The sequence below is a fragment of the Scleropages formosus genome, chromosome 1 (genome assembly GCF_900964775.1).
Source record: "Scleropages formosus chromosome 1, fSclFor1.1, whole genome shotgun sequence".
NCBI classification, from domain to species: domain Eukaryota; kingdom Metazoa; phylum Chordata; class Actinopteri; order Osteoglossiformes; family Osteoglossidae; genus Scleropages; species Scleropages formosus.
The window spans coordinates 49,784,493-49,797,205 of NC_041806.1; the positions used below are offsets into that span (position 1 = coordinate 49,784,493).

Below are 12,713 nucleotides of genomic sequence, written 5' to 3' on the forward strand. Positions count from 1 at the left end.
CTGAGACCCTTCATGAATGCTGAAAGGGGTTCAGCAGCTCTGAGGGACAGAGGGAGCTCATTCCACTACAGCGGTGCCTTAAACAAGAACCAAGAAAAATTAACTCCATTATGTGCTCAATAGCTGTTTCAATTCGACAACTTGCAGATCCCACGCAAACTCTGCCTCTGTCCTGAGAAGATCCATCCACCAACCCTTCTAGTATCTGAGAGAGAAACATGCTAACTGACCCTGGCACACCTTTGCCTCCTGACCGCCTTCATGGGAACTATTTATTCTAAACAGGCCCTATATGCTCATATTCCCAAAAAGTGCTCCCCCTTGTAGAGCACCTGTCGGAGTTTGATTCTAAAGCAAGTGCAACTTCACGGAGAGGCAGCAGAGCTGTCCGCCAGCTCCAGCGGCCATTAATAACACCCAGCCGCCGGCTAATTTTAGCAGGGCCATTTAGCATCCTGTTAGGGGACGCAAACTCCCCCCCATCGGAGGAATAGGCGCCAATGAAGTAGGGAAAAAAAAAAAAAAAAAAATCAGCATAATGTCTGCCCAAAAGGCGTGCAGATGAAAAATAAGCCAGATAAGAAAATAAGAAAGAAAACCTGCAAAGACAGTGGCATGAACAACACGAGTGGCATGCTCATTTATGACATACCTGACCTCAGCATTAAAAGAATGAAGCCTCCAGTTCAAAAAAAATTTATTGCCCTAGGGATATACTGGTAGTTGTTACCTGTGGTCACACAGCCCGCATCAGACCTCCACATGTAAGAGTCTGCCTCCAGAGATGCACCCACTCCTCAGAAAGGCCACACCAACATACCCTTCAACTATATCTTAGTCAAGTCCATTCGGTGGTGTGTGGAGCCAAACGCAGAGCGTTCACGAACCAGACACATAGTCCCAACTTACCAAAAGTACCAAACAGGCTATTCAACAATGGAACATGCAGTCTCAAAAGTACCAGAGATGTTGAAGAATTCAACACACAGTCCTAAAGTGCCAATAGAACCAAACAGGATCTTTAAAACTTGAAACACTCTCCCAAAAGTGCTGAATACTTAAGAACCCAACACACAATTGGAGTACCAAACATGGCGTTAAGGACCCTTGACATAGTCCTAGAAGTTCGAAACAAGGTCCTGATGAACCCAACATGCAGTCTCAAAAGTACTAGAGCTCTCAAGAGCTCAACACACAGTCCTAAAGTACCAAGGGTACGAAACAGGATCTTTACGACCCAGACACACAATCCAACAAGTACCAGAGTTCTCGAGAACCCAACACACAGACTGAAAGGAACAAATGCCTAGGCATAAAACTCAGGCCTAAACAAACAGAGAGAAACTGACACTCAACTCTACCAGTTGGTTCCACAAGGAATAGCTGGAATAATATAAATCCATGTGTATGTATTGTTCCTTCACCTACAAGTCTGCAAGAGTAGTGCCAGACAACAAGAAAACCTGCTTGAAAAACTGGTTGTGTTTAAGGTTCCTACAGCAATTCTGCTCTTGCGCAGACTAAAAAAGAGAATGTGAACGAGGATGAACGTGAGACAGAACAGTCTGGGGGCGAAGGAGACTGGGGTGTCACTCGGGGAAGAGACAGAAATGGATGGGCAGCGGTGAGACCAAACGATTGGGACGTTCTTCTCTCCTGACCTGTTAATGATGCATGAAGCAAACGGAAAGGCAGCGCATGCATTTAGCTACGTTAATATTTTACATCGACCAAAGTGGTCAAAAGAAACTATTAAAAATCACGCAAATGTCAGGAAGACATATCGAAAAGCAACTCGTGACCCCACGGACCAACACATGGTTTCAATACAGTAACACAGACATTCATCCTATTAATACATGCAAAGGGGCAGTCAAATAGGCTAAATAATTTAGAAATGGATACAGATACAGAATGACATACAGCTTGTTCATTACTCATTCACATAAATATAAATATATCACCCGGAGCAACCGCAGCATCTGGGCCAGCTAGGGTAACCAAGACAACTGCTGCCAGGGCAGCTTGGCTTCTTATGACCCTGCCCACATTTCCCGATACACACACACACACACACACACACACACACACACACACACACACAGTCTAGGGGAGTCCGGCCCTAAAATGTATATTGACCCTTTTAGCTTACAGTCCAAATGGCCATACATCCAAAACTGACCCCTGAAGTGAACACTGCCCTTTGACCATGACCCAGAATGCCATTCAGGCCACCATAATGCAAGCTGGCCCCCAACTCAATGAGGAAGCCCAACTGGTAAGCGGTGGGCTGCGGTGGGGTGGTGCAGATAACAGATCAGCAGGTTCAGACTCTCAGGTCTCACATCAAAGATGGTTCTCACTCCCCAGCCTGGAGTCCACTGTGATATGAGCCGAGAACCACCTCCCAACTGCCCTTAGGGCCAGACAAAGCTTATCCCAGCAGTGCGAGTAAAACCCTGGAAGGCTGGTTCAGCCCAGCCAGAAGTCTGTAGCAGATGAAGTCTATTAACAATAAGGTCTGAAGGCAGGAGAAATGAAGGTCACAGTTCCCAAAGGGATCTGAACGTCCACAGAAGAAGCCCTGGTGTGTAAGAACAGGATGCACCACTGATCTGGAGACAACACAAGCCTTATCGTGACTGGAGCACAGAGGCAATCAGAACACAGAATTCGGCAGCACTGGAAGGTGGCTGTGTTGGTATAGCAGAATTTATGTATCTCACCTACAACAGAAGCAGGGAAAGCAAACTTGCTCCCCTAACTGTGTCCATGTTTGTTGGAAAGATTCACTTCACAGACTGCAATGCGCTTATCGAAGGAAGGACATCGACGTGGTGCTGAATCAGCCTCTTTTGGAATCACTCTTCGGGTGTTTCCCCAGAAGGCTCATCGAGAATCAGAAAAGGGTCTGAGAGGAAACATAATTCTAAGGACTCCATGCAGTTACAAAGACCTTCTCAACTCTACGGCACAGAGAAAGACGCAAAGACTGACATGATAACAGCACAGAAAGCGAAAACTCGACCGAGTGATTAGGGTTGCGAGTCAATGATCTGAATCTAGAATCTGAAACAGATGCTTAGCAAAGCCCTTTATGGCTTTCTATCCGAATCGGATCGCCTCCAAACACTTGACTCAACCAAGGCGAGGACTGACTGCTGATAAGCAAGTTTTGTGGGGTGAAACTGTAAAGAGGAGTTTTTGTTTTTTGTTCTGACAATGGTGCATCCTTTGAGTGGAAGGCACCATGTTTCAGGCTGTTGAGAGGCAGCTTTGTTTATGTGATAGGCTGAACTGAACCTTTGGAAGGACCCCTTTGTAAATATGACTCCCTCCGCAGGCAGTGGGTGGCACAGCAATTGCAATCTCCAGGATTTACACCTAGCTCACAACGCAGCCCACAGATACATAGGTCTCGAAGGCACGGAGCGTGCTCCTCTGCTATGAGTCCAGCTCAGCTGGTGTCTTTCTTTACACACTTCTGCTCATGTCCCAATGTCCCTCCATTGTTGATCTCCAACTTGGCAGGTGCAAGATACATTGCAGACTCAAGACCTACCTCAGTCCCTAGAGTAACAGTTACAGGTGTTTTATCTAACTGCAGCTAACCCCGGCATTGCTTCCGAACGGCAACACTGGAGGTAACCGAACTCAACGTACAATTCCGAGGCACAGACAACGTTTCATGGGTGATCATTTCCATTCTAGTTTCAACCAGTCTGTGTCATTATTCAGAGCAATCCTGGGAAGTAAAATTATCTCCTGGCACAGGATTTGATGTACTGCGACAGCGCAAGCCTTGCTGCAGTAACAAGCACCAAGAGTCGAGGACACTTGGTTAAAAAATTGTCTCGGATACCACAGTCAGAGTTTTGTTTTGGCAAGGGACCAGCTGGGATTTTACCAAAGCACCAGAACGTTGCAGCTGGCATGGCAGAATCACACACCATCATAATCACTAGAAATGCAGATGGACTCAAAGATGGATCCTCCATGTGCAGTCTATCATGTGCAGTCTAGTTTTTAATCTAACCCTGATTGTATAGTCATGGCCTTATCATGTAAGAGGCATCTGAGCCTCTGCAGTCCTGGGCTTTGGATAAGTTTGCAAGAGTAGTGTTGTCACACAGACGCCACAGTGCCTGGGCCCCCACCAGCGACCTTCTGCTCGCATGACAACAACTCCAACACCCGAGTCCCAGGCGACCGCAGCCCAACAGATGCCCACACGATCAGTCATGAGCGTGTCGGTCACTGAGGCCAGCTGATTTCTCAACCCATGTGTTGGGCAACAATATTGTACCATTTGGTTTAATCCACTAGACACACCCCCCTACACACCTAAGCACACGGCAACTACAGAAAATGACATTTTGATTTCCATTTTATTGCATTACTTGAAGACCAGCTGCCAAAGACTTCAGTTGCTAGAAGACCAGTAACTGGCTCAGCAGCAGCAAAAGATCTGGAAAAGGTCTTCAAATTTACTGACATATCCATGTGAATGGAGATTACAATTTTTTGGTATTTTGTATAGCACTGAATGGATGTTAATGCTGCATTTCAAAAAAACAAGATAGAACAAGTATAGACTCATATGAACTGTGGTGCTGGCAGAGAATTATAAGGACACTATGGACAGCCAGGAAAAGAGATGATTAGTGGATCCAGACAGGCCAGAACTCTCACTGGAAGTACAACTGATGAGACAGAGGATATCATACTTTGGAAAAATCATGAGAAGATCAGATTCTCTAGAAACAAGTGGTGCTTGGGAAAGCGGAAGGGAAAAGTCAACCACCAACGAGACAGACAAACTCAACAACAACAATCCCAACAACAACGGATGCAGGCTTTTCAACACTAAGGACACAAGTGGGAGACAGAACATTCTGGGGGGACTCTATTTTTGTAGACTCCAAGAAATGACTTTGACTCATCAACATTGAATGGGGACAACATTCAGCTGCCCAGCATGGCTTACAGTTTTATCCACTTGCACAGATGTTACCATGCAACTCAGCAGCATTGCTAGTTGTTCAGTGTTACTGTTAGCAGGCAGTAAAGTGCGAGAGCCGCTTGTTTCTATACACCTCGACTTTAAGTCAGTTGTTCACAACCGTTTTTACCGTGCAGCCCAGCAGCAACAGGGCTGGCTGTTAGCATGGAGCTCAACAGTAATGCCACTTCAATACTACAGTTAGCATAAAACTCTGACAAATTTAGCATTCAACCTAGAAGCAGACCTTGTTGCTTCAATACTACTTTTCGCATACAACTTAGCAGCAACGCTAGCTGTTTAATACCGTTGTTGGCAAGCAGTAAAGCATGCAGCTCAGCTTTACAGTCTGTTGTTCGCAACTATTTTTAGCATGTAGCACAGGGGCAGGGCTGCTCAGCAATACTGCTAGCTCTTCAATATTACTGTTAGCATGCATTTTTAGCAGTACTGCTACTTGTTCAATACTGCTGTTAGCATGTTGCTCAGCAATACTGCTAGTTGTTCAATATTAGTTCGCATACATTTTAGAAATATTGCTACTTGTTCAATACTATTGTTAGCATTTAGCTCAGAAATGTTGCAAGTTGTTCAATATTACAGTTAGCATGCATTTTAGCAATATTGCTACTTGTTCAATACTGCTGTTAGCATGTTGCTCAGAAATGTTGCAAGTTGTTCAATGTTACTGTTAGCATACATTCTAGCGATATTGCTACTTATTCAGTATTACTGTTAGCATGTTGCTCAGCAGTACTGCCAGTTGTTCGATATTACGGTTAGCATGAATTTTAGTAATATTGCTACTTGTTCAATACTGCTGTTTGCATGTTGCTCAGAGGCAGGCCTGCTTATTTCGCTACTATTATTAGCATGGAGTGCAGTGGCAGGGTTGTGAGTGCTGTGATTTCGTCTCACAGTCCAAAGACAAGTGTTTCAGGGGGAATGGTGACTCTAAATTGTCCGTAGTGTGTGTGTGTGTGTGTGTGTGTGTGTGTGTGTGCGCGCGCGCGCACGCACACGTTACACTGCTCCGCAGCACAGATATGTGAATGATTGTAGGGAGTTTAGTGCGGTGTATCCAGCACTGTAAATTACCTTGGACAAAGATGTTAGGTACTACTAGTACTACTAAATAATCATAGTATTGCATTTTGGGTAACAGCGTCAGCTAAATTAATAAATGCAAATGTAAAAATGGCCACAGCACTGTTTATGCAGAGCTCACATGAAGACTGCGGATGAGAACTAACACTGCTCAGACTTTTCATTGTCCGTGGGTCACGCTGGCTTTCTTGGCGATACACTCAATGTGTGTTTCCGCCTGCTGGAGGACATTGTGGCTGCTGTCGGCCTGTAGGTTTTTGCTGCCAAGGGTCAAAGGTCTCAGCAGGTGCAGAATGAATCCACATGGAGCACGCATTGCTCGGACTCATCCAGGGCCAGCGGTTCCCAGAGTGATGCCCCACAGCCCCTCAGCTAAGGTCACACAACCACGATAATGTAAACAACATTATATTTCACTATTCTGAGGAAATTAGTGCAATACAATGGTGAAACAAAGAACACACAGGCTCACTGAAGCAAGATGGGTGATAGGAGAACCCCATCAATGCTTTTGTTCACCACAACTCTGACTGCCCCGGACCGTGCAAGACGACGATTCCAGGAAGGTCGAAGATGTTCATCTGTAGCTTCCCCATGTCTATTGGCTATCGACTTGTGAGCGGGCAGCTAAGCGTCACCCTCAGAGGCGATAAACAGACAAAAGAGCTTGAACTGCGGTCACACACAGCCTGCACTTTCGCAAACGGACATTTCGCAACCAAAACCCATGTCCTGTGCAGAACTGCAGTTCAAAAGCAAAGTAATCACCTAGAAGTTATACTTTTCACTGCTCCGGGTTTCCTATCCTGACATGACCCCAACCGATGCACATGGATGTTGTTAAAAACGGAGGGAACTGCTGACCAGGAGCTAATAAGTACGGCTCAACTGCAACCATAGACTGGAATGATTCACTCTATTCGAGCTTTCTGTTCAGCTGATTGACAGAGTGGTCAGCTACACGACTGTAGGGTTGCTTGACACTCAGAGGCCGTTGTCTGTGACGACAGCTTGCCCTACACTCTTCCGGGAAAGGGAGGCTGAGCTTACAGGCCCCACGGTCGCAATCCGCACGGCACCGAGGAATCTGCTCCGGGAGTCAGCTGTTCATATTGTTGTATTTAGACGAGACGAGATTTTGTGGATGATGGAGAGCAGGACCGGCTGGAGCAAGAGGGCCTGGGATACGAGACTCCGCTCTGGTGCTCTCAGCCTCTCGTCATCTGACATCTCAGCCAAGCTTCCGCTCAGCGTTGTCGTGTCACTTGCCACCCACACGCCGTCCTGTGTCAACACCAATGTCAACATGGCCCGTTAGATTGTGGTGAAAACAGTGGCCTCATCCTCTATCACATGAATGTACCTACTGCACAGGGTCTTCCAGTATGCAGCCGAGATCCACAGAGCAAAGATCTGCACAGAATCAAGAGCCACGGAGCATGAACACATACAGCCTAGATCTGCACAGGCATAATCCATAGGACCAAGATCCAAAGAGCTGAAATTCTTAGAACATAGATATGCACAGCTGGGATCCACAAAGCATAGACCCATACAGCCTAGATTTGCACAGGCATAATATATGGGACCAAGATCCAGGCAGCCAAGATCCATGGAGCTGACATCCTGACAGCATAGATCTGCACAGAATCAAGAGCCACAGAACATATACCCATACAGCCTGGATGTGCAGAGGCAAAACCAAAAACCTGAGAACCATGCAGATATCCATATATCTGAGGTCTGCATAGCTAAGATCCACAGAGCACAGATTTGCACAGCCTCGATTTGCAGAGCTGAGATCCCCAAAGCTGAGACTTGTGCAGCTGAGATCTGCACAGGCTAGATATACAATGCACAGATCCGTTTGGTAAAGATTCACATGAACTGGACATCATGCGCTCACTGGCAGCACCTCCTAACTGCAAACTGCCTACTTCTGCCCTGTAAACAATGGAGTAAATTGGCCCAACTGCCCACAGGGTGGAAAGGCAGTCCGGCAGTTCCGGCTGCCCTCGTCTCCATTTTCACCTCCACAGGACGGAGGCAATGTTGCGGAGGCTGCACTATGAAGGCGACGCTGTGACGTCTTCTACGCCTCCTCACTTGGCTCAGTTGACAGCCGCTGCTTAACATGCAAAAAGAAACAATGGTGCAAAAGACACGAAACATTGCAGAAAGCTCACGGTATTTATTGTGCCACAAACAAGACTATATGGCAGTCTAGTACAACGATGCCTGAAAGCTTGACTTCAAAAAATGCTAAAAAAATGTATAAAATACATAATTTTAAGCGACGTACCGAGGCAGGCTGTCCCTGTATAATCCCAGTGGCTACAGAGCAGCAGCCTTTCCATGAACCCAGCCGTAACGCGGTAATCCAGCTGTGAGGACGTGCAGATTAACACGGGGCCGCGAGAAGACACGGCAGCGATCGGCAGCTTTCACACACCTCGCCGGGCTGCTGTCTGGTTAAGTTCCGGAGATGTCCATCAAGTTCACCGGCAGCAGAGCCGATCGATGGCACTGGATAAAGCACCGGTGATTGGCAGCCTGAGTAGGTGGGGGCAAGATGGGTTCCAGGTGTTACACAGGTGAGCTCTGAAAGCCTTTCTAGAACGGCTTCTGAAAAAAGAACCTGTAGGATGGGGGTTCGAACCCTGGGAATTACAGGAAGTCTGTGATCGAGGTTTGCAGCTTCATCCATGATGCACATCTGTGCCGACGTGTGGGCGCTGTCTGCCCATCACCCAGAGGATTTACTCTCCTGTAACAAACATTCAGCTCTGTCCTGCTATCCTGAGCCAGGACTCGGGCACAGGAAGCACTACAGCACGGTGAAGTAACAGAATGTCCCTCTAACGTTTCTGTGAGCTCTTCTCAGGAAAACCGTGAATCGGGTGCGGCCTTCAGCAGGAATGTCAGGAAGGTGGCACCTCTTTTCCACCACGCCGCAGATCAACACCAACGGTGGAGGTGAGCAAACAGGTGGGGGTGGTGGAGCAGCGGCAGACCGTTTCAGTGGGCGTTGCCCCGATCGCGACCGAGGATGTATGAGATCACGGTCCAACGGAGCAACTCCTACGTGACTCGGAGACCCCGGCAAGGCTTCTACAGGGCAACCGCACATTAAGCACAACTAGATACGAACGCACTACGAGGCCTGGCTGAAGGTGGTTCCGCTTGGCCTGGTTCAACCTCAGTAACCCTCACAGCGCAGGGCTGTGCAGCACAGCAAATAAAGGCTAAAGCCTACAGGGTATCAGGGTTGTGGAGGGGGAGGGGGACAGGGAACGTGCACTGCCCTCCCCACCCCGCACACGGATGACGCCGATGCCGTTCTGACGACCTCCCCATTGCGTAACCACAAACCATGTCCCGGGGCTGGGAGTGTACCGCAGAGCGCGCTCCTCCAAAGCGCTCAGCTTATAACCCGTCAAAATGCATCACTGTTTGTTCATTCCCTCCTGTTTGTGTTTACCGAGGTTCTCGAACCGGGAACAAACGGCACCTCGAACCCAAAGCCCTGGGGAAAAAAAAACAAAACACGAGGAGTTCTCCTGTTTGGCGGCATCACGGGTCCAACTCGCACCGCTGACGGACGAGACGAAGCAGGACTGGCTGCTCAATCGCATCGTCTCAAGTAATATTTTTAACCCTCCATGCAGTACACAGAGATAAAAACACGGTATCTTTATATCTGACCCAAATCTAAAGACATGATCCAAGTGCACGGAACATGCCGGCAGAAGGGATGACACGTGGCTCTCGGCAGGTGAATGCACCGCTGGGACGGAAGCACAATTTCTATTGCTCGATTTGAATACATTATGATAAAATGTGTTAATATTCAACAGAACATGTGTTTCTCAACTTAAAATATTTCCCCGAAAATTATATTTTTAAAATATGACCTTCACATAAGTTTGTTACTTTTCACTGCCGTTGCTTGGCTCGTAAAACAAACCGACAGGAGCCTGAACCACAATACATGTAAGGTATGTCACAAATACATATGTAACAGAATCATACATAGAAACACAAATATAAAGTACAGTATTTAATACACAAAGCTACAGTGTTGATTATCCTATTTCACTGAAGCTGTGAAATTTGCATTTCATTTTGGTTTATTTGTACAACACAGGCCAATCTTGTCCCTCTCTTACTTCCTTCCTTCCTCCTGTCTGCAGTGTCCTTCGGGGGCATCAGAACCTCCACATGACCTCCTTAATGGACGGATGAGTCTCACGGCAAAATACTTACATTTATTTATTTGACACTTTTCTGCTAAGCAACTTACTGTGTTAAGATACTTACACTGATTTGCCCATTTATACAGCTGGGTAATTTTTACTACATCAGTCGAGGGTAAGTACTTTGACGAAGGGTACTAGAGAAGGAGCTGGGATTTAAACCTGGATCCTGCAAGACCAAAGGTGGGAGGCTTTAACTGCTACGCCACCTGCTGCCCCAGGTAAAAACTTAACATATGTAAAAACTTTAAGAAGTCTTACATCACTTAATATTTTTTAAAAATTAGGCCACTATAATCCCAGCTCAGTGCCTTAACCACTTTGCCACCTGCTGCCCCATCTTTGGGCAGACTGACATTTCTCCCGGGTTTTGCTCCTCCTTAAGTTACACGGGTATTAACCAGACACAAGGAAACCCTCAGTAACGGCCTCCACTCAGGATAAATCCCTGGAGCAAAGAACTCGCTGAAGAGGAATTAGCGAGCCGTCTTTACCATCTTTTACACGTTTACATGTAAAAATCCTCACTGTCCACCACGTGTAGCACCACACCTGATGGTCGACAGCTGTTATTGTGCCGCGGTCTCATCAGCGCCAGCATCAGGGGTCTCCCCGGAGGCCCGCGGCCCCGGCTGCGTCGCCGGCCGTCCCTCCATTTACAGCAAAGGTCTCTCCGGCACCCGGCCGCGTCCCACCAGGCGCCTTTGTCCCGAGGTGGGAGGACAGGCAGCGATCAAAGGCGCAGTCCCTTCACCCCCCGGGGCCAAACAAGGAACAAGAGACCATGGTTCGAACGCAGGCGGATGCTAGGACCACTGCCGTGGCCTTTGGGAGAGCAGCTCCCTGCCAGCACCAGACGGGGACACCGAGCCCTTTGGGATAAAGAAAGGGGAAGTGACTGCAGAGAGAGCAGGTCACTGAGTCTGTCCATTGACACGAGGAACAGAGGAAACAGAACCACTGACTGGACCCCTCAAATGGACCTTCACAGGACCTCTGGAGGTGTCAAATCCAATTTAAAACTGTATCATTATTATTATTATTATTATTATTATTATTACACACACACACATTGTCTGAAGCCACTTGTCCCGAGCAGGGTCGCGGCGAGCCAGAGCCTAACCCAGCAACACAGGGTGCAAGGCTGGAGGGAAGGGGACACACCCAGGATGGGACACCAGTCTGTCGCAAGGCACCCCAAGTGGGACTCGAACCCCACACCCAGCAGAGAGCAGGCACAGGCCAAACCTGCTGCGCCACTGCACCCCCACTATTATTATTAGTGACTTATAATACAGCAGGATCATTTTTACTGTATCAATTCTGGGTAAATGCCTCAATCAATGGTAGTGCAGCAGGAGGTGCAATTCGAACCCTGGACCTTCAGATTGCGAGGTGACAGCTCTAAGCACTACACCCCCTGCTGGCCCATCCTCCACAGGCACGTCATTTGAACTTCCCCAGGAAACATGGAGGTGTATAAACAGGTGAAACGGAGTGTCTTTTGGCTAAAGAGCAGTTATTTGATAATAAATCCACACAATGTTTCATAGTTGAAACTCAGAACAGTTTGAAGCGGGTCTCTGTCTCAGAACACTGAAGGCAACCAGAGCGACCAGAACAAAGAGGATGATGAGAGAAGCTTATTGAGGGAGGGGCTATAGGGCAGGTAGAGTGGCAGAGGGTGGGGTCAAGGCACTGAGGGTGTGGCTTTAAGAGTTACCATGACACTGAGGGTGGGATCATGAGAGAGGGAGGGGCTTTAAAGGAGGCATCCTCGCAATGAGGGAGGGGCTGTAACACTGAGGGAGGGGCTTACAGCACATCACACCTCAAGTCACTCATTCTTCACAGCACCCTCCCCCCTCCCCCCCTAGACGTGACCGAACCCCGGACAGCGAGGCTGACAAAGACCCTACAGCCCTCATATACGGCACCATTGGCGAACGCAAACGACAGCTCATACTCAGCTCGCCAAACCCACACTTTTCACGAGCCGCACGATGAGCAAAGCAAACACAGGGGCTGCATCATGCGCCAGGAGCAGTGGAACAAGGAGTGAACCGCGTTTGACCCGGAGTCCAGATCAGTCATCGACGGACGGGCTCTGACACAAAACCCGCCTCTTGACATCCCTGCAGAGCAAAGTCAACATACCTGGAGCGTGTGGACGGGATGCCCTGTGGGACACAGCGCGGTTTTAGGGAAAGGATACAGCCTGAGGGCGCCGGTCTGCGTCCCGATGGCCAGGATCTTCTGCACAGGGTCGAAGGACATCGCAGACGGTTGATAGGGGAAACCATGCCTCACGGTCTGACCGCAACATCCGTGGGATGGAGAGCAGCAGG

The 12,713-nt window shown here is 48.1% G+C and overlaps 1 protein-coding gene across 2 annotated transcripts in view; it reads right to left on the reverse strand.

Moving 5' to 3' along the window:
* The window catches only part of stxbp5a (syntaxin binding protein 5a (tomosyn)), a 64,560-nt gene that overhangs the window by 48,114 nt on the left and 3,733 nt on the right, over positions 1 to 12,713 (reverse strand). For both annotated transcript variants that reach the window (XM_018730367.2, XM_018730368.2), the window contains exon 2: positions 12,581 to 12,678. In XM_018730367.2, the coding sequence (XP_018585883.1) occupies positions 12,581 to 12,678 (98 nt within the window). The remainder of the gene's footprint in view (positions 1 to 12,580; positions 12,679 to 12,713) is intronic.